General features: G+C 44.2%; 1 protein-coding gene across 5 annotated transcripts in view; it reads right to left on the bottom strand.

Annotated features, from left to right (window-relative positions):
• The window catches only part of LOC115298217 (general transcription factor II-I repeat domain-containing protein 2), a 52,510-nt gene that overhangs the window by 12,362 nt on the left and 19,788 nt on the right, over positions 1–20,360 (bottom strand). For 4 of the 5 annotated variants that reach the window (XM_029946691.1, XM_029946695.1, XM_029946694.1 and 1 more), the window contains exons 8-11: positions 19,018–19,095; positions 11,496–11,552; positions 7,882–7,944; positions 192–269 (exon numbers count right to left, since the gene is read on the bottom strand). In XM_029946691.1, coding sequence (XP_029802551.1) covers positions 192–269; positions 7,882–7,944; positions 11,496–11,552; positions 19,018–19,095 — 276 coding nt within the window. The remainder of the gene's footprint in view (positions 1–191; positions 270–7,881; positions 7,945–11,495; positions 11,553–19,017; positions 19,096–20,360) is intronic. The other variant, XM_029946693.1, reaches the window with a different exon arrangement.

Below are 20,360 nucleotides of genomic sequence, written 5' to 3'. Positions count from 1 at the left end.
GAGTTCAAGCCCTGAGTTGGGCTCTATGCTGCCCGCTCAGAGCCTGGAGCCTGCTTCGATTCTGTGTCTCCCTCTCTCTCTGCCCCTCTCCTGCTTGTGGTCTGTCTCTCAAAAATAAATAAACATTAAAAAAATAGAACAAAAGGAAACATAAAAAGTAAATTATGATAAAGCCAGATAAGCTTCCATACCTGGAATTGTCACCTGAACGATGTTAAGGTCTTCAACGCCCGCTGCAGAACTTGTCACACTGGGGGAATCTGTGCTTCCTAAAAGCAGAAACAGAAATTCAGCACTGGAAGAAAATTAGGTCAATTCTCCTCTAAGAATGTCAAGGTGCTACTTTGATCCGGAGCACGGATTCGAGTTTTAAAGCCTCGGAGAACAATTAGCTGCAGGATAACAAGGTGGCATGGCATTAACTGACACCTGGGTCTCTGCAATTCAGTGTCAAGGTCACAGGGGAAAGAGCATGACTGTTTTCATTTAGTTCAGAGCCACTCGTGCAACTGTCAGTATAATGTGACTTAAAAGGTATGTTTAAAAGTGTGTTTCCTTTGTTGTTATTCACTTTAAAGGAAGGGGAGGAAATAGGACATAAGTGTCCATGAGAACATTTCAGAAGCTTTGAAAAACGATTTAACAGTCAAGGAAAGGCTCAGACAGGGTTAAATGGCAAAAGCAGAGCAGACGTTATCACGTTTTCTAGTCAAATGATAAACACAATGAAGTAGTATGTGGGAAATGTAAAGGGACGCTTCTGGGCCCTGGAGAATTCAAAGCTCAATTCATGTGCTCTGTGATCGATCAATCATCTGGCATCTGGTTTTCTGCATTTTTTAAAATTTTAATTAAAAAATTTTTTTAAATGTTATTTTTTGAGAGAGGGAGAGACAGAGACAGAGACAGAGCATGAGTGGGGGAGGGGCAGAGAGAGAGGGAGACACAGCATCTGAAGCAGGTTCCAGGCTCTGAGCTGTCAGCACAGAGCCCGACGTGGGGCTCAAACTCAGGAACCATGAGATCCTGACCTGAGCCAAAGTCAAAGGCCTAACTGGCAGAGCCACCAGGCGCCCCATGGTTTTCTGCATCTAAAGAGCAAAACCTCAAAGAGACAGAAAGAGCCCCATCGTCAACAAAAGCCCTCAGGTTCTCCCTCAGTGACCTGGGGCCGCTTCAAACACAGAATCTGGGGAGGAAATGTGGGAAAGTTTCCAACTCTTGACCTCAGAATGACTCGTTTTGCTGGTAAATCTAGTAGGTCCTGGAAAACCCAATCCTTAACAACCTGGTTGAAGATTAAGAACTTACTGAAATTGTTGTCATTTTCATCATCATCAACCTGCAGTAAGAAAAACCTTCCCGGGGTGCCTGGGTGGCTCAGTCAGTCGAGTGGCCGAGTCTTGATTTCAGCTCAGGTCACAATCCTGAGGTTGTGGGATTGAGCCTCACATCGGGCTCCATGCTGAGTGTGGAGCTTGCTTGGAATTCTCTCTCTCTCTCTCTCTCTCTCTCTCTCTCTCTGCCCTCCACCTCCCGCCTCTCAAATTAAAAAACAAACACACAAACAAAAACTTTTAACAGGGCACTTTACACTGTCATGCCTGCAAAAAGCCCAGAACCAATTTTGGTTACCAGAATCAATTCAGAGATAGTGCCAGAAGATAAGGCATTATGTTCAATAAAGCACTAATGTTGCATCCTAAAAACTGACTCCTCCTTGGGGTGCCTGGGTGGCTCAGTCTGTTAAGCATCTAACTTCGGCTCAGGTCATGATCTCAGGGTTTATGGGTTCGAGCCTCGCATCGGGTTCTGTGTTGACAGCTCAGAGCCTGGAGCTGTTTTGGATTCTGTGTCTCACTCTCTCTCTGCCCCTCCCCCACTCGTGCTTGGTCTCTGTCTCAAAAGTAAATAAACTACACACACACACACACACATATATATACATATCTATATATATATAGATATATATATATATAAACCCACCCCCCCCACACACACAAATTGACTCCTCCAGCAGCCCCTGGCTGGCTCCAGCAGAGAAGCATGTAACTCTTGATCTTGAGGTCATGGGTTCGAGCCCCAGGTTGGGTATGGAGATTACTTTAAAAACCCAAATAAACTTAAAAAAATAAATAAAACTGACTCTTCAAAATGTAAACTCTGTCATAAAACATACCAAGCAAAATTTGAAAACTAATCAAAATCCAATTGTAATTAATGCATTAATTGGCAGTCAATCCATTTTCACAGCCCTGCACATTTCAAATAAATGGATGGTATTTTCACAAACGGGTGTAAATCTTAACTCTCCTAAAACTGTCACTGTACATAAACAAGTCTTTCTGAGTTGACTGCTCAACTGTAAGTTAGTTTAAAAAATTTTTTAATGGTTTATTTGTTTCTCAGAGAGACAGCATGAACAGGGGAGGGTCAGAGAGAGAGGGAGATGCAGAATCCGGAGCAGACTCTAGGCTCTGAGCTAGCTGTTAGCAGAGAGCCTGACGTGGGGCTCGAACCCACAAATTGCGAGATCATACCCTGAGCCAAAGTCGAATGCTCAACTGACTGTCACCCAGGTGCTCCTGTAAGTTAGTTTAAAAGTGAGCACCTGGGTGGCTCAGTTGGTTAAGCGCCTGACGTCACCACAAGGCATGATCTCATGGTTCAGTTTGTGGGTTCAAGCCCCGCATCAGGCTCTGTGCTATCAACTCAGAGCCTAGAGCCTGCTTCGGATCCTCTGTCTCCCTCTCTCTCTCTGCCTACCCTGCTTGCTCTTGCTCTCTCCCTCAAAACTAAACATTAAAGAAATAAAAATAACAAAAGCTTATTTAAAAATACACTCTACACCCAATGTGGGTCTCTACCTCGTGAACCTGAGGTCAAGAGTCCCATGCTCTTCCCACAGCCAGCCAGGTGACCCTGTTTCTTGTTTTAATTGAAGGAGAGTTGACACACAATGTCACATTAGTTTCAGGTGTATAACGTAGTGAGTTGACAACTCTATGTTCTGCTATGCTACATTTTTTTAAAAAGTGTTTATTTTGAGAGAGAAAGGGAGAGAGGAAGAGATATAACAAGCAGGGGAGAGGCAGAGAGAGAGGTAAAGAGAGAATCTCAAGCAGGCTCCGTACTGACATCACGGAGTCCAACGTGAAGCTTGAGTTCATGAGCCATGAGACCATGACCTGAGCTGAAATCAAGGACCACTCAACCGCTGAGCCACCCAGGAGCCCCAATGTCATATTCTTAAAAGTACTTTGAGGCAACAACCGAAACGTCCCTTGATGGAAGAATGGATGAACCATGGCGTACATACCCAGTGGGACATTATTCAGCCTGAAAAAGGGAGGGAGTTTTGTCATATGCCGCGACATCTATGAACTTTGGAGATTAAAAAAACATTTTAAATGTTTATTGATTTTTGAGAGTGTGTGAGTGAGCATGCGTGCAGAGGAGGGGCAGGGAGAGAGGGGGACAGAGGATCCAAAGTGGGCTCTGCACTGACACCAGTGAGCCCAATGCGGGCTTGAACTCATGAACTGTGAGATCATGACCTGAGCTGAAGACAGACACTCAACTGACAGAGTCAACAGGTGCCCCAAACTTTGGAGATTTTAAGTGAAAGAAGCCAGGCCCCAAGGGTCACATACTGTGCACCCCACCTGTCTGAACTTTGTAGAGATGGTAAGCCCAGACACAGGATAGATGGCTGGATGGCTGTGGCCTGCGGAGGAAGGAATGGGAAGGGATGGTAATGGGTACGGGGTGTCCTTCTGGGGACACAAACATGTTCTGGAACTCGAGGGAGGTGGTGGTTGCCCAACACCGTGAATGTACTACATGCTATGGAATCCTTTATTCTAAAATGTTTAATTTTATATAATGTTAGTTTCATCACAATAAAGAGCATTTAAAGTAAATTCAGGGTTTTCTTTTGTGGGGTTTTAAGGGGAAAAAACCCTCACATATGGCTCAGAATAGGAGGTACCAGATGCCACACTGAGGCTTTATGATGGCTCTGAAATTGGGCAATGTAAATTTCAGGTTTAAACCCACTCCGGCCCCACAGACTTCCAGTATGAGTGAATCAGCACGAATCTACCATCTAAGGGAACATCCACCCACCCCTGCTGCCTGTGGTCGGGACCTGGTTCCCAGGCAGGAAGCATCCCCTCCGGGTCCAGTTATCCTGATGGTGTTGCCCCACAGTCTCTAACAGCTGTCAAGGCTAACACCCGGCAGAGAGGCGGTCCCTCATACAGAACCAATCGGGGCCAGGGCCTGACTTTTCCCCCTAACACTTAACGCATCTACGCTTCCTGTGGAGCGGGGAAAATGGTGAAAGGAAAAAAGGAAGAGGAGTAAAATCACGTGTAATTCCAAAACTGGTTGCTAGGGTTTTTCCTTTTTTTTTGTATTTTCTCCTAAGGTTTCTCTTTCTCTATAACATTTCTTTCTAAACAAAATTGAGATCCTGCTATAATTATGACATGAGTCTCCCTCTGTTTTGTTCCTAACTTATCTTGGGCCGGACAGCTTTGTTTTTCACTGAGTGGCCACGAGCACTTTTCCCAGTGGATGGCCACACCCCTAACTGCTGGGCACTTACACTGCACCCACTTTTTCCTCTGTTAGAAACAGTGATGAGGGGCGCCTGGCTGGCTCAGTTGGCTAAGTGGCCGACTCCTGATTTCGGCTCAGATCATGATGTCGCAGTATGTGAGATCGAGCCCCATATCGGGCTTTTCGCTGACAGCATGGATTCTGCTTGGGATTCTCTCTGTCTCTCTCTGCCCTTCCCCCACTCATGCACATGCACTCTCTAAAACAAAATAAATTAAAAAAAATAGTGACAAGAGGGATTTTCCTCTGAAAACAATTAACTTGATGAGACCATTTTTAGAATTCAAATATAGGAAGTATAAATGGAAGAATCAAGTCCAGATTGGAACAATCATTCAATCTAAAAATTCCCCTAATTGTGGCAATCAATTCAGACCCTGTGGCATGTCATGGGACATAATATTATCTCTAAACAAAAAGGACTCCCACAGCAATTGGACAACATAAAGAAATAAAAAGCATCCAAATTGGTAAGGAAGAAATAAAGCTCTCACTATTTGCAGATGACATGATACTATCTACAGAAAACCTCACAGACTCCACCAAAAATCTACTAGAATGGATAAACGAATTCACTAAGGTCACAGGATACAATCAATATACAGAAATCTGTTGCATTTCTGCATACTAATAAAGGAGTAGCAGAGAGTGAAATTAAGAAAACAATTCCCCTTACAACTGCACCAAAAACAATAAAATATCTAGGAATAAACTTAACTAAAGAAGTGAGAAGACCTCTACTCTAAAAACTATAAAGTACCGATGAAAAATTCAGGACGACACAAAGAAATGGAAAGACATTCCATGCTTGTGGGTTGGAAGAACAAATACTGTTAAAATGCCCATAGGAGCCAAAGCAGTCTACAGATTCAACGCAATCCCTACCAAAGCCAACCCGATCCCTACCAACAGCAACTTTCACTGAACTAGAACAATCCTAAGATTTGTATGGAACCACAAAAGACCTTGAATAGCAATCTGGAAAAACAAAATCCAAGCTGGAGGCATCACAATTCCAGATTTCAAGTTATATTACAAATCAGTAGTAATTAAAACAGTGTGGGACTGGCATAAAAACAGACACATAGATCAACAGAATAAAACAGAGAACTCTGAAGTAAACCCACAATTATACGGTCAGTTACCCTTTGACAAAGGAGGAAAGAATATCTGATGGGAAAGACAGTCTCCTCAACAAGCGCAACGAGCAGTGTTGGGAAAACTGGACGGCGACACGCAGAAGGCTGACACGGGACCACTTTCTTACACCACACCCAAAAATAAAATCAAAATGGATAAAGGACCTAAATGTGAGACCTGAAACCATAAAAATCCCCGGAGAGAACAAGGTAGTAATTTCCCTGACATTGGCTGTAGCTATATTTCTCTAGAAATGTCTCCTGAGGCAAGGGAAATAAAAGCAAAAGTAAACTGTGAGGACTATATAAAAACACAAAGCTTCTACACAGCAAAGGAAACAACAAAACTAAAAGACAAACTACGGGACGGGAGAAGATATTTGCAAATGGCACGCCCAATGAAGGGTTAGTAGCCAAAACAGATAATGAACAGGTACAACTCTACACCCAAAAAGCAAACAATCCAATTAAAAACAGGCAGAAGATGTGGACAGACATTTCTCCAAAGATGACATCCAGATGGCCAGCAGACGCATGAAAAGCTCAGCGTTGCTCACAACAGGAGAATGCAACTCAAACTACAAGGAGATACCACCTCACACCTGTCAGAATGGCTAACGTCAACAACGCGAGAAACAACAAGTGTTGGCGAGGATGTGGAGACAAAGGCGCTCTCTCGCCCTGTTGGTGGGACTGCAAACTGGCGCAGCCACTGTGGAAAACAGTGCAAAGGGTCCTTGAGAAACGAAAATAGAACTCCCCTACAATTCAGTACTCACACTAGTGGGTACTTACCCCCATAACACCAAGACACTAATTCAAAGGGATACATGTCCCCCGATGTTTATCGCAGCCTTATTTATAATAGCCAAATTATAAATTATAGCAGCCCATGTCCATTCACAGAGGAATGGATAAGGAAGATGTGGTGTATATATATGATGGAATATTATTCAGCCATAAAGAATAATGAAATCTTGGGGCACCTAGATGGTTCAGCAGAAGATGGTTTGACTTCTGCTCAGGTTGATTCATGAGTTCGAGCCCCACATCGGGCTCACTGCTGTCAGCCTGTCAGCACAGAGCCTGCGTCAGATCCTCTGTCCCCCCTCTTTCTGCCCCTCTGCCACTTACACTCTCCTCAAAATAAATATTAAAAAATATTTGTGGGCACCTGGGTGGCCCAGGTTCGTGGGTTCGAGGCCCACATCGGGTATTGTGCTGGCAGCTCAGAGCCTGGAGCCTGCTTCTGATTCTGTGTCTCCCTCTCTCTCTGCCCCTCCCCTGCTCATGATCTGTCTCTCAAAAATAAATAAATGTTAAAAAATTTTTAAAAAAATATTGTGGCCATTTGCCACAACATGGATGCACTAGAGTATAATGCTAAGCGAAATGAATCAGAGAAAGACAAATACCGTATGATTTCACACATATGTAGAACATAAAAAACAAGACAAACAAGTAAAGGGGGAAAAAAAGGAGGGAGGGGCTCAAACTCACGGACCGTGAGATCATGACCTGAGCGGAAACCAAGAGTCAGATGCTCAACCGACTGAGCCACCCAGGCACCCCTTGGATGTGGTTTTTAAACAGACGTCTGAACAAAACCCAAAGAGATTACACGTCAGTGTGTAAATCTCTGAAAGATCCACATGGTGGATCTTAAAACATAAATCTTTTTAAAACCACACTTTGAACTTGACTTTCTTTAGATACTTGCAGTTAAACGGAGTTTATTGTTTCCGGGCCCAGTCGGTTGTCACCTGTGAACTCCTTACCCATCTAGCGGAAGAGGGGGTGTGTTTTCTGAGGGACACGGAGCCCTCCCTGCCCATCCCCCTTCTTTCTTCACTCACTCGGGACACAGCACCGACATAGCACGGCACAGCGCTGATTTGCATGGCATAACACACACACACGTACACACACACACACCCCTCCACCCTCCACACACACACACACACACACACACACACACACACACACACACACACCCCATTCCCCCATACATACCCCCCATGCCAGCGTCCCTGTTTCCCCCATAATCATCCCTTTAGGAACGGATGAACGCCATACTCAGCAGTGTGTCCCTCTGCCGAGGCTTTTGGCAACTAACCTTCGATTTTCACCTCCGCGTCGGGGTCCTCACATGCATCTGAAGGGACAAGCGGAGTGGAATCTTGAAAAAAAAAAGTCTAAAATGACATTTGTTATTATGTAACCTCATGTCCCACCCTTTTACTCCTCTCTACCCAAAGAGTAGCTTATCTTGGCATTTTAGATACGTGTCATACTTAACACAGAGAGAGTATAAACGTGAAAGTAATTTTTTAAAAAAATGTTTATTTATTTTTATGTAACTTTTTTTTAGTAATCTCTACATCCACTGTGGGGCTCAAACTCCCAACCCCGAGATCAAGGACCACATGCTCTTCCAACTGACCCAGCAGTGCGCCCCTAAACCTGAAGTCATTTTTTAAAGTTTATTTATTTATTGAGAGAGAGAGGGAGGGAGAGAACGAGTGGGGGAGGAGAAAAGAGAGAGGGAGAGAGAGAGAATCCCAAGCAGGCTCCGTGCTGCTAGTGCAGAGCCTGATGCAGGGCTTGAACTCATGAACCATAAGTCATGACCTGAGCCAAAATTAAGAGTCAGACACTTACCTGAGCTACCTAGGCACCCCTGAAGGTAATTTTAACTTTATTCTCATTTTATTAAATTTTTTTACAATTTTTAATTAAGATTTAAAAAATTTTTCTTAATGTTTATTTTATTTTGAGACAGAGCATGAGTGGGGAGGGGCAGAGAGAGAGGGAGACACAGAATCCGAAGCAGGCTCCAGACTCCAAACTGTCAGCATATAGCCTGAGGTAGGGCTCAAGTCGTCAACTGCCAGATCATGACTTGAGCCAAAGTCGGACTCTTAACCGACTGAGCCACCCAGGAGCCACTGTAATCTTAACTTTAAAAGGGATCACAGGGTAAGAAAGGATAACCTTGTAAGGGGTAAGGGGAAAGAAGGACTTCTCTGATATTATAACACAATACCCAGGTACCCACGTCGGCGGACACAGAATGTCCATCTAGAGGCATTCCTGTGGTCATAGCATTTCCTGGTTGTCCGGAATCATGGGGATAAAAGAAAGCCCTGTGCTCTGGGGCCCCCAGGACTATGGACATGACATGGAGTCACAATAGATTTTTCTCCTTTGCGAGAATTATGACACACCTGTAAAGTTCGATAGGTGTCAACAGGATCGACAGGCCAAAGCCTGGCCAGATGGTCTCCCCCAACTCTGGCTTCCATTAGGGGCACCTGGGTGGCTCAGTCGGTTAAGCGTCCAAGTTCAGCTCAGGTCATGATCTCAGGTTCCTCTGTGCTGACAGCTCAGAGCCTGGAGCCTGTCTTCAAATACTATGTCTCCCCCTCTCTCTGACCCTCCCCTGCTCATGCTGTCTCTCTCTCAAAAAAATGTTAAAACATTTAAAAAAATAAAAAGAAGAAAGCTTCCATTAATTGTTCGTGAAGGGAGAGAGACAAAGCCAATCAGCTGGTTGGATAGCGGTCCATGGTAATGGAACATGTAACGTGTGGGGGGAAGAGGTGAAGGCATACCAGGCCTCCCTGACTGTTCTTGCAGCTTTTTGTGAATCTTTAGTTAAAAAGTTAAAAAAAAATATCAAACAGATTCAGCTTCGTCATACATGGGTTTTCTGCTGTACTATAATAATAAAAAATCTCTTGGGGGTGCTGGCTGGCTCAGTCAGTAAAGCATGCAACTTTTGATCTGGGGTTGTGAGTTCGAGCCCCATGTTGGGTGAAGAGATTACTAAAAAGGAAAAAAAATACTTAAAAAAAATATCTTCAGAAACAAAGTATTTCAAAGACCAACATCCAGTGACATCTTTCTGACTCATTCCATACTAGTTCTACCTGGCTTCCCATGTAGGCCTTCCTCTTTAAAAAAATTTTTTTTTAACATTTATTCATTTTCTTGAGAGACAAAGACACACACACACACACACACACACACACACACACAGAATCCGAAGCAGGCACCAGGCTTGGAGCTGTCAGCACAGAGTCCGACGCGGGGCTCAAAGTCATGAACTGTGAGATCATGATGTGAGCTGAAGTCAGCTGCTTAACCGACTGAGCCACCCGGGCTCCCCCAAACAATGTCTTAATGGGCTTCAACAAGGGAAAGAAAATGATGTCAGGGAGAACACACTGAAACTGAATTTGCAAGAACTGTCCTCCCCAACATCCAGAGAAGGGCAGAGAAGGAGTTGAGGAGAAAGAAACGAAAAGTAAATGGCAGGATCCTGCCACACGCTATGACATGGGTGAGCCCCTAGGGGTGTTTAACCCAGTGAAATAAGCCAGTCACATACAGACAAACATGGCCCCCTGTGATTCCACTCACAAGAGGTACCCAGAGTGGTCAGACTCACAGAGACAGCAGGTGGAATGGGGCTGTGGAGACAGATCTGCTACTTTCAGAGGCCTGTTTCACAACAAGGCAAACACACTTAACTGAGCCGCACACTTGGTGAATGTTACGTGTTTGTTACCATAATAAAACATGTATAATTCAGAAAAGTGAACAGGAGCTGAATAATGACATAATGGCCTTGTCTTCTTTGTTTAAGGCAATTTAGTTCAAGATGATGGATTCTGTGAATGAACGAACAATTCTAAGACTACAGTGTAGTGTGTCCTCTGGCAAAATCTATCAAAATGTTTTAAGATCAGAGAATTGACAGGGACCATTGGAACTGTCCCCTGTGATAAAGACTTCAAGTGCCTCCAAATCAGAGAAGCTATTAAAAATGACCACAAGGGTGCATGGATGGCTCAGTCAGTAAGGTGTCCAACTCTTGATTTCCGCTCAGGTCATGACGTTGTGGTTCATGAATTCCAGCCCCGTGCCTGCTTGGGATTGTCTCTCTCTCTCTGCACATCCCCTGTCAAAAATAAATAAATAGGGGTGCCTGAGTGATTCAGCTGGTTAAGTGTCCAATTTCAGCTCAGGTCGTGATCTCATAGTTTGTGGGTTCGAGCCCCATGTTGGGCTCTGTGCTGACAGCTCAGAGCCTGGAGTGTGCTTCTGATTCTGTGTCTTCCTCTCTCTCTGCCCCTTCCCTGCTCATGTGCTCTCTCTTTCAAAAATAAATAAACATTAAAAAAACTGGGGCGCCTGGGTGACTCAGTCAGTTGAGTGTCCAACTTTGGCTCAGGTCATGATCTTGCAGTTCATGAGTTTGAGTCCCAAGTTGGGCTGTGTGCTGACAGCTCAGAGCCTGGAGCCTGTTTCAGATTCTGTGTCTCCCTCTCTGTCTGCCCTCCCCACTCATGCTGGGTCACTCACTGTGTCTCAAAAAATAAATAAACATAAAAAAAAAAGAATTTCGGTATGCCCACTCGAGAAGACAAAATGGAATAATGCAACTAATGGAGCACGTGGAAAGTTTTCTTACCGCACGCCCTCTAATCCAGGGGCTTCAGTAGGATCGCTTACAGATCGGAGAGGGGAGAAGGGACAGGGCTCTGAGGGCCACGTCTCAGAGCTAAGACTCAGGTGGTCTTCTAAGAAGGCACACCAGGAAGCTGCCTTCATTTCAAACCTATGTCATGAGTGTTTAAAAGGCTGTGTTCTCTGCAAAATACTGTAAACTAAAAACAAAACAAAACCAAACAAGCCAAGGGATGAAATTCCTGGCTTTCTAACCTTCCACTGGTAATTCCATGTCTATTACTTCACCGCTCCCAGAAGGATGATGGCTTTCTGAAAGGGAAGCAAACGATACAGATGTTTAAAATGAGTGCAATACAAAATGTAAACAAGAATCACTTAAGTAAAAAAAATTTAAATTTATTTATTTTTGAGAGAGACAGAAACATTGTGAGTGAGGGAGGAGCAGAGAGAGGAAAAGAGAGAATCCCAAGCAGGCTCCACAGTGTCAGCAAAGAAATGAAGACGGGGCTCGAACTCATGAACTGTGAGATCATTACCTAAGCCGAGACCAAGAGTTGAATGCTTTTTTTTTTTTAATGTTTTATTTATTTTTGATACAGAGAGAGACAGAGCATGAGAAGGGGAGGGTCAGAGAGAGAAGGAGACAGAGAACCGGAAGCAGGCTCCAGGCTCTGAGCTAGCTGTCAGCACAGAGCCTGACACGGGGCTCGAACCCACAAACGTGAGATCTGGCCTGAGCCGAAGCTGGACGCTTAACCCGCTGAGCCACCCAGGCGCCCCAAGAGTTGAATGCTTAGCTGACTGAGCCACTCAAGTTCCCGAAAAAAGAGTCCATTTAAAGCCATGTAAACAGGGGCGCCTGGGTGGCTCAGTCAGTTAAGCGTCCGGCTTTGGCTCAGGTCAGATCTCATGGTTCGTGGGTTTGAGCCCCGTGTCCAGCTCTGTGCTGACAGCTAGCTCAGAGCCTGGAGCCTGCTTCGGATTCTGTGTCTCCCCCTCTCTCTGACCCTCCCCTGCTCGCACTGTCTCTCTCTGTCTCTCAAAAATAAATAAAAAACGTAAAACCATGCAAACAGTTCAAGACCCACACAGTAATGTGCATGAAAAATACTTTGACTCATTGAAATAAAATTCACACAAATGATCCTTTATGATTTTTATAGTTTTATCTCCACTTTGGAGAATTTTCAAACCTACAAAAACAGAGATGTATGATAATGACATGTGCCCTTCCCTCGTGCCAACTGTCACCAACTCTGTATCCTGTTTTTCCATGCCCCCCATTTTCTCTTTTTTCACTATGGGATCTTGAGAGCCTTTTTAATTTTAATGTTTATTTATGTTTTTTGAGAGAAATAAGAGTGAGAGTTGGGTAGGGACAGAGAGAGAGAGAGAGAGAGAGAGAGAGAGAGAGAGAGAGAGAGAGAGAGAGAGAGAGAGCGCGAGAGCGAGCGCGCCAGGGAGGCACAGAATCTGAAGGAGGATCGAGGCTCTGAGCCTGATGCAGGGCTCAAACTCACGCACCGTGAGACTGTGGCCCGAGCCAAAGTCAGATATTTAACTGTTTGAGCCACCTAGGCGCCCCTAAATATTACATTTTTAAGTAATCTCTACAGCCAATGTGGGGCTTGAACTCACAACCCCGTGATCAAGAGTTACATGCTCCACTGACTGAGCCAGCCAGCACCTCCGTTTGCCCATTTTTAAATAACGTAGTTTGCGTTTTCACTGTTCAGTTAAAACAGTTCTTATTCTGGATATGAGATCCTCATCTGACATATAACTTGAAAATATTTCCTCTAATTCCACTGGTGGTCTCTTTACTTTTTTGATAGAGTTCTCTGAAGCACAAGTTTTAAATTTTCATGCAGTTTAATGTATTTTTTCTTTAGCTATTCTAGCTAAGAAATCACTGTCTAATCCAAAGTCACAAACATCTATGTCTATGAGTTCTAAGTGCACCACAGTTTTCAACTCTTACATTTAGGTCTTTGATCCATTTTGAGTTAAATTTTTGTTATGTGGTGTGAGGTAGATGTCCAAATGGATCTTTCTGTATGTAGAAATCAGGTTATTCTAGTACCATTTTTTGAAAAGACTATTCTTTCCCCAATGAATTGTTTTGGCACCTTTGTTGAAAATCAACCAGCTATAAAAATAGGAGTTTATTTCTGGACTCTCTAATCTATTCCATTGAATATCCACTGTCTATCCTTATGCCAGGACCACAGTTGATAATTGTAGCTTTGAAGTAGGCTTTGAAATCAGGAAATGTGGGTCTTCTGACTCTGTTCTTTTTCAAGATTGTTTTAGTTATTCCAGGTTCCTTGCATTTCCATATGAATCTTAAGAAATTCCAATCCATGAACACAGAACATCTTTCCATTTATTTAGGTCTCCTTTAATTTGTTAAACAATGTTTTATAGTTTTCAGTGTAAAGTCTTGTAATTCTTAGGTTAAATTTACTCTTTATTTAAAAACTTAAAAAAATTTTTTTTAATGTTTATTTATTTTGAGAGAGAGAGAGAGTCAGAGTGCAAGTAGAGGAGGGGCAGAGAGAGAGGGAGACACAGAATCTGAAGCAGGCTCCAGGCTCTGAGCTGTCGGCACAGAGCCCAATGTGGAGCTCAAACCCACGAACCATGAGACCATGACCTAAGCTGAAGTTGGCTGCTTAACTGACTGAGCAACCGAGGTGCTTCTAAAAACATTTTTTAGATGTTTATTTATTTTTGAGAGAGAGAGAGAGAGAGAGAGAGAGAGAGAGAGAGAGAGACAGAGTGTGAGTGGGGGAGAGGCAGAGAGAGAGAGGGAGACACAGAATCTGAAGAAGGCTCCAGGCGCTTAAATCCACAGGCTGCAAGATCATGACCTGAGCTGAAGTCAGACACTTAACTCAGCCACCCAGTTGCCCCTGAAGTATTTTCTTTTTATTAAAAAAATTTTTTTTAATGTTTATTTTTGAGAATGAGAGAGAACGTGAATTGGGGAGGGGTAGAGAGAGACAGGCAGACACAGAATCCGAAGCAGGCTGCAGGCTCTGAGCTGTCAGCACAGAGCCCAACATGGGGCTCGAACCTATGAACTGTGAGATCATGACTTGAGCTGAAGTTGAACACTTAACCCACTGAGCCACCCAGGAGCCTGGAAGTATTTTTTAAAGTACTTTTGATGCTATTTAAATGGAATTTTAATTTCATTTTTTAAAAGTAACCTCTACCCCCAACGTGGGGCTCAAACTCATGATCAAATATCGCATGTTTACTGACTGAGCCAGCCAAGTGCCCCTTAATTTCATTTTTCAATTGTTCATTTCAAACTTATAAAAATACAACTGATGTCTGTATAATGGTCTTGTATCCTGCAACCTTGCTAACCTCATTTATTAGTTCCAATAAGTGTGTGTATGTACTCCTTCGAATTTTCTAAATACAAGTCATGTCATCTCTAAATGAAATCGTTTTAGGGGTGCCTAGGTGGCTCAGTTGGTTAAATGTCTGACTCTTTATTTTGGCTCAGCTCATGATCCCAGGGTTGTGGGATGGAGCCCTGTGTCAGGATTCACACTGAGCATGGAGTCTGCTTAAGATTTTCCCTCTCTCCTCCTCTGCCCCTCTCCCCTGCTTGTGCTCTTTCAAAAGAAAGAAAGAGAGAAGAGAGAAGGAAGGAAAGAAGGAAGGAAAAAATTTTAATCTCTTCCTTTCCAATTTGGATGCCATTTTATTTTCCTTACCTAACTGCTTTGCCTAGAGCCTCTAGTACCTTTTGCTGAAAAGAAGAGGCAAGAACAATCATCCTTGTCTTGTTCCTGGTCTTTCAGCAAAGCTTTTAGTCTTTAATGATTAAGCAGGATATTAGGTATAGGGTTTTGTTGATGTTCTTTATTAGGTTAAGAAGTTCCCTTCAACTCCAGTTTGCTGTTTTTACTATGTAAATTTTGTCCAATACTTTTTTTCTTACATCGATTGGAATAATAGTGTGGCTTTGTCCTTTATTCCATTATGTTGTAGTCTACTGATTGATTTCCATATGTTGAACTAACCGTGCATTCCTAGGATAAACCCCACTTGGTCATGATGTAGGACCCTTTTCATATGTTGCTGGACTCATTTGCTAGTATTTTGTTGGGGTTTTTTTTGTATGTATATTAATAAGGGACATTGGTCTCTAGTTTTCTGTTCTTGCGTTGTTTTTTGTCTAGTTTGGTATCAGGGTAATAGCTAGGAAGCGTTCTCTACTTTTCTAGTTTTTGGGTGAGTTTGTGAAGAATTGGCATTAATTCTTCTTTAAATACTTGGTAAAATTCACAAGTGAAGTCGTCTGCTCCTGAGTGGGAAATTTTTGATGACTAATTCGCTTTCCTTGTTTATGACCATTCACATTCTGTGTTTTCCCTGATCAGTTTCAGTAGTTTGTCCATGTCATCTAGGTTAATGCTGTCATTTAATTTTGGTATCTGTGGTCGGCAGATAGCTCCCCAAACCCTGACACCCCAAACCTGTGAATCTATTATGAAACATGGCAAGCGGCACTAAAAGATTATAGACGGAATCAAGTTTGCTTGTGAGCTGACCTTTAGAAAATGAGAGTATTCTGCATTTTCCTGTGGGGTTCAACATACTCAGAGGGGGAACAGGGAAGCAGAGGAGTTCCAGAGTGATGTGATGTGGAAGACAATGTTAATTCCTTGATCTTGGGCTTTTATGTCCATTTTCCCCTCTTCCTGGAAGACTCCTCCCCCAAAATGTTCCCGTGTCAGCAGGAGGAAAAAACCAAATGGTGTTGATTCTCTTATGTCCATCAACATCGAAGAGCCCGGGTGCAGGGTATCTTAGCAAAGCCTGTCCCGTGCATTCTACTTTGCAGGGGCCCTGGAGTTGGGGGTCCTCGCCCACATGGAAGAACTTCCAGGACCTCACGGCCTCCATGATGGTCAAGTTGGTATGTGTGTCGGGGGTCTTCCAAGAGGTCTGTGCTGCAGACGGACTGTGAGGTCCAGGTGGGGTGGGATGAAGAGTCAGACTCTCATCTAAACCTTGCCCAAGCTCCTGGGCCCCAGTAGGGCCACAACAGACATCACCGGGGGCCCCGCCAGCATCACTTGCCATTCTGAGGTCACATTTGATGTCTTTATGGATTGAAACATTTCTCCCTTACTTAAAAGATATATAAAGACCTCAGTAGTTCAACATGTGAGTAGTTTACCTAAATGGTTGCAAAATCATTCAATGTTATGGAATATAGTCCATGATGTCAGGCAATTTTAACCCTTTTGGCATCAAGAAGGAAGAGGCCCAACTTAAGAAGAAGTTTTTGTACAAAGATGTCTCAAATAGTTCTGTCATTTCTAAGCCAAGCAGGAGGAAATTATAAATTATACATTCAACAGAAATGTTCTTCTTTAAATAATGTGCTTTCTGAAAAAGTGATATAGAATGATTGTAGGTACATCTACATAATCATTTATTTATTTCACTGCTGCCTTTGTGAGCAGCATCTGTAAGTATCCTATATTCCTGACTGTACTCATTTTGATAAATGCCAAGATCGTTTAAGTTGAAAAGTATATTCCTGGGAGGCAAGATGTAATTACATGCAGTTTTCCCAAAGCGGGCACCTGGGGGGTTTCGGTTGGTTTAGCGTCCAACTCTTGATTTTGGTTTAGGTCATGATCCCAGGGTTGTGGGATTGAGCCCCATGTTGGGCTCTGTGCTGAGTCTGGAGTCTGCTTAGAATTCTCTCTCTCCCTCTGTCCCTCCCCCATTCGCCCGGGCACATGCATGCTCTTTCTCTCAAAAAAAAAAATGTTTCCAGCCTGGAGGCTTTAAAAATTTTAAATAAAGTAAAATAAAATAAAATAAAAATAAACAAATGAAATGAAATAGAATAGAATAGAATAGAATAGAATAGAATAGAATAAAATAAAATGACGTGGAGTGATTTAGAAACAGAGGTTACACTGATTCTTTGGGAGGGACCTTCTCAGTTCAGCAAGCACAGGTGAGTGCCTGATGTGTGCAAAGCCCTGAGCTCAGGGTGCCGGGCTGGGCTGAGATGCTGTGTCGTCTTCCCACCAGAAGCTGGCCACTGGTGGGGCCTGTCCTCAGCCGGACTTGAGATTCTGACTGTACCCAGAAAGAGGGTGGAACTTGCCAGAAGTCTGCAGAGCCAGAACGGACGCACACAGAGGGACTGGCCCACATGAATGCTGGGTGGAAGGAGGGTTCGGGGAATGCTTACGGAAGAACCAAGGGAGGGTGATCACGGGGAGCACGGTGGGAAACAGGGGCTCCACAGGTGATGAGGACCAGAAATGACATGTGGGCGGGGGAGGGAGGTGACAGACCCTGTTCTCAGAGAATAAATGATTGAGGGCCAGGGGGTAGGATGGATTGGACAGGATTGGAGACTGCAGCAGGCCACCTGTGTGTGTGGGGGGGGTGGTTCATTCTGGTCCAGGACTGAGCAGTGACAATGGACATTTTCTTTTTTCTTTTTTAAAATTTCTTTTAATGTTTACGTATTTTGGGGAGAGACAGCGTGTGAGCGGGGGAGGGGCAGAGAGAGAGGGTGACCAGAATCGGAAGCAGGCTCCAGGCTCCGAGCTGTCAGCACAGAGCCTCACGCGGGGCTCAAACCCATGAATCGTGAGATTGTGACATTAGCCGAAGTCAACTGCTCAACCAACTGAGCCGCCCAGGTGTTGTCACAATAGATGCTTTCACTGGTCTCCAGAGTGAAAAAAGTGGTTTGTTTGTTTGTTTGTTTGTTTAGAGAGAGACTGAGAATCCCAAAGCAGGCTCCACTCTGTCAGCGCAAAGCCCAACTCAGGGCTCGAACTCACAAACTGTTGAGATCATGACCTGAGCCCAAACCAGGAGTGGGTCGCTCAACTGACTGAGCCACCCAGCACCCTGAAAAAACATTCTAAATTACAGGGCTCTGTAATGCTGCAGGAAAACTTCAAAACTAAGATTTTGTAGGAAGCACTTCAAACCTGGTCACATCTGAGGATGTGGAACCATTCCCTACAACACCACATCGTCAAACTGGTACCATGCTGGGGTCCGGCGAGGTTCCGGTCTCTGGGGAGAAGACCAAGCCAGGCGAGGGCACAGGCCACCCACCTGTGCCGCTAGTCAGTGTCTGCTGCTCCCCGTTTAACTTGTATGACATCAATGAAGCATATATTGTTAAGAAGGGGTACCTGAATTATTTGATCTTTTGATATTTTCTCAGTAATTTAGGGGACAGATGGGACAGGAGAGGAGGATTGGGGGCGCATTTTAGAACACACAAAATAAGAGTACTTAACAAACTCAAGTACAACACACCGGAATACCTCTACCTTCACATGTGCCTCGAAGCATATGGATTTAGGCTGAACACAATCTATTTCATAACTGACATTATTTTAAACTGCAGTACGCTAGATCCCAGTAAACGTATTGCTTTGGCCTATTTTCCAGAAGGGGGCTCATTAAAATTTTCCATCACAGGAGCACCTGGGTGGCTCAGTCGGTTGAGCATCCGACTCTTGCTTTTGCCTCAGGTCATGATCTTGTGGTTGTGAGTTCGGGCCTGACATCGGGCTCTGTGCGGACAGCTCGGAGTCAGCTTTGGATTCAATCTCTCCCATCTCTCTCTGCCCCTCCCCTACTCGCTCTCTATCTCCCTCTCTCTCAAAATAAATTAATTTTATAAAGTACAACAGCAACAAAAAACTTCCTTCACAAACATTTGGAGAAGAGAGTTAAAATAAAATGGGATTACCTTGCATGTTATATGGATAGTAATTAGGATCTTCTGTTTCCTTCTTGACTGACACAGTCGTCACTTTCAGTGCTGTGCCTTCGGAAGCAACGAAAATCAGAAAACCATGGGTTAGGCCGCAGAGAACTAGGACCGACTGGTATGGCTTCTAGTCTCTTCCTTGATTAACAGGGCAATGTGATCGTCAGCAAAACATGGGAGCTCACACACCGAACAAATGGCTTACCCGTATAAGAATATAAGAAACAGAAACAAAACACTATAAAATCAAATATAAAAGGAAAGAAGGAAGGAGGGAGAGTAGGAGGAAGAAAGGAACAGAAGGAGGGAGGGAGGGAAAGAAGGGAAGAAGGTCTAGTTCCCAGTTTGGGAAGATATTCCCTTTCTAAATGGCTACATACATATGTGCGTTTATGTAAAATAAGGTAAATGTCCTCCAATGGGACCTGTATTTGCACGTCACCTTAAATTTTTTTTTTAACATTTATTCATTTTGAGAGAGAGAGATACAAGATGACTGGGGAAGGGCAGAGAGAGAGGGAGACACAGAATCCGAAGCAGGCTCCAGGCTCTGAGCTGTCAGCACAGAGCCCAACGTGGGGCTGGAACTCACGGATCTTGAGATCATGACCTGAGCTGAAGTCGGACACTTAACCGATTGAGCCACCCAGGCACCCCATTTTCCTATGTTTTTATTTAAATTCCAGTTAATTGCCACGCAGTGTAATATTAGTTCTGGGTGTACAACACAGTGCTTGGACCCTTCCATACATCACCTGGTAGCACATGTCATCTCACCTACAACAATGACACAGGTTTCAAAATTTCAAAACCCAGGGGAGCCACGTTAGTAAAACCACAAGCCGACATCAGGGAGAGGGGTGGTAGCCTGCGAACTTCGCCACGGGTTTCCCCCACCCCAGTGTGCGCGCCTGTGTGCAATATCTTTCCTGCTCTTTTCTAGAAGTGGAGGCTACTTCGCTGCCTGGTAAAGCTGGGCCTCATCACGTGGCTCACTTTGACCCATGGGATGTTGGCCAACAGGACGAAGCCGAGGCCTAGAAAGTGCTGCTGCTTCGGGTCTGAGTGGCCACGTGAACATGCCTGGGCCAGCCTCCGGGAGGGTGTGACACCACGCGAACAGAGGCCTGGCTCTCCCAGCGGCCTCAGCCCCAGGGGCAGGTCAGGCAGGAGCAAGTGGGGTCCAGCCAATGCATGGAGTTGTCAGAAACACTAATCACTGTTGGAAGCCACTTGTTTTGGGGAGGGAGGGAAAGAGAGAGAGAAAGAGAGAAATGGAAAACTAAAAAAACCATTTCAACACTTGTTCTGTGTGACAAGTG

The sequence above is a fragment of the Suricata suricatta genome, chromosome 8, assembly GCF_006229205.1.
Source record: "Suricata suricatta isolate VVHF042 chromosome 8, meerkat_22Aug2017_6uvM2_HiC, whole genome shotgun sequence".
Lineage (NCBI taxonomy): Eukaryota > Metazoa > Chordata > Mammalia > Carnivora > Herpestidae > Suricata > Suricata suricatta.
The sequence above is the reverse complement of the archived record's forward strand: the minus strand, read 5'-3'. Positions and strand labels throughout refer to the sequence as shown.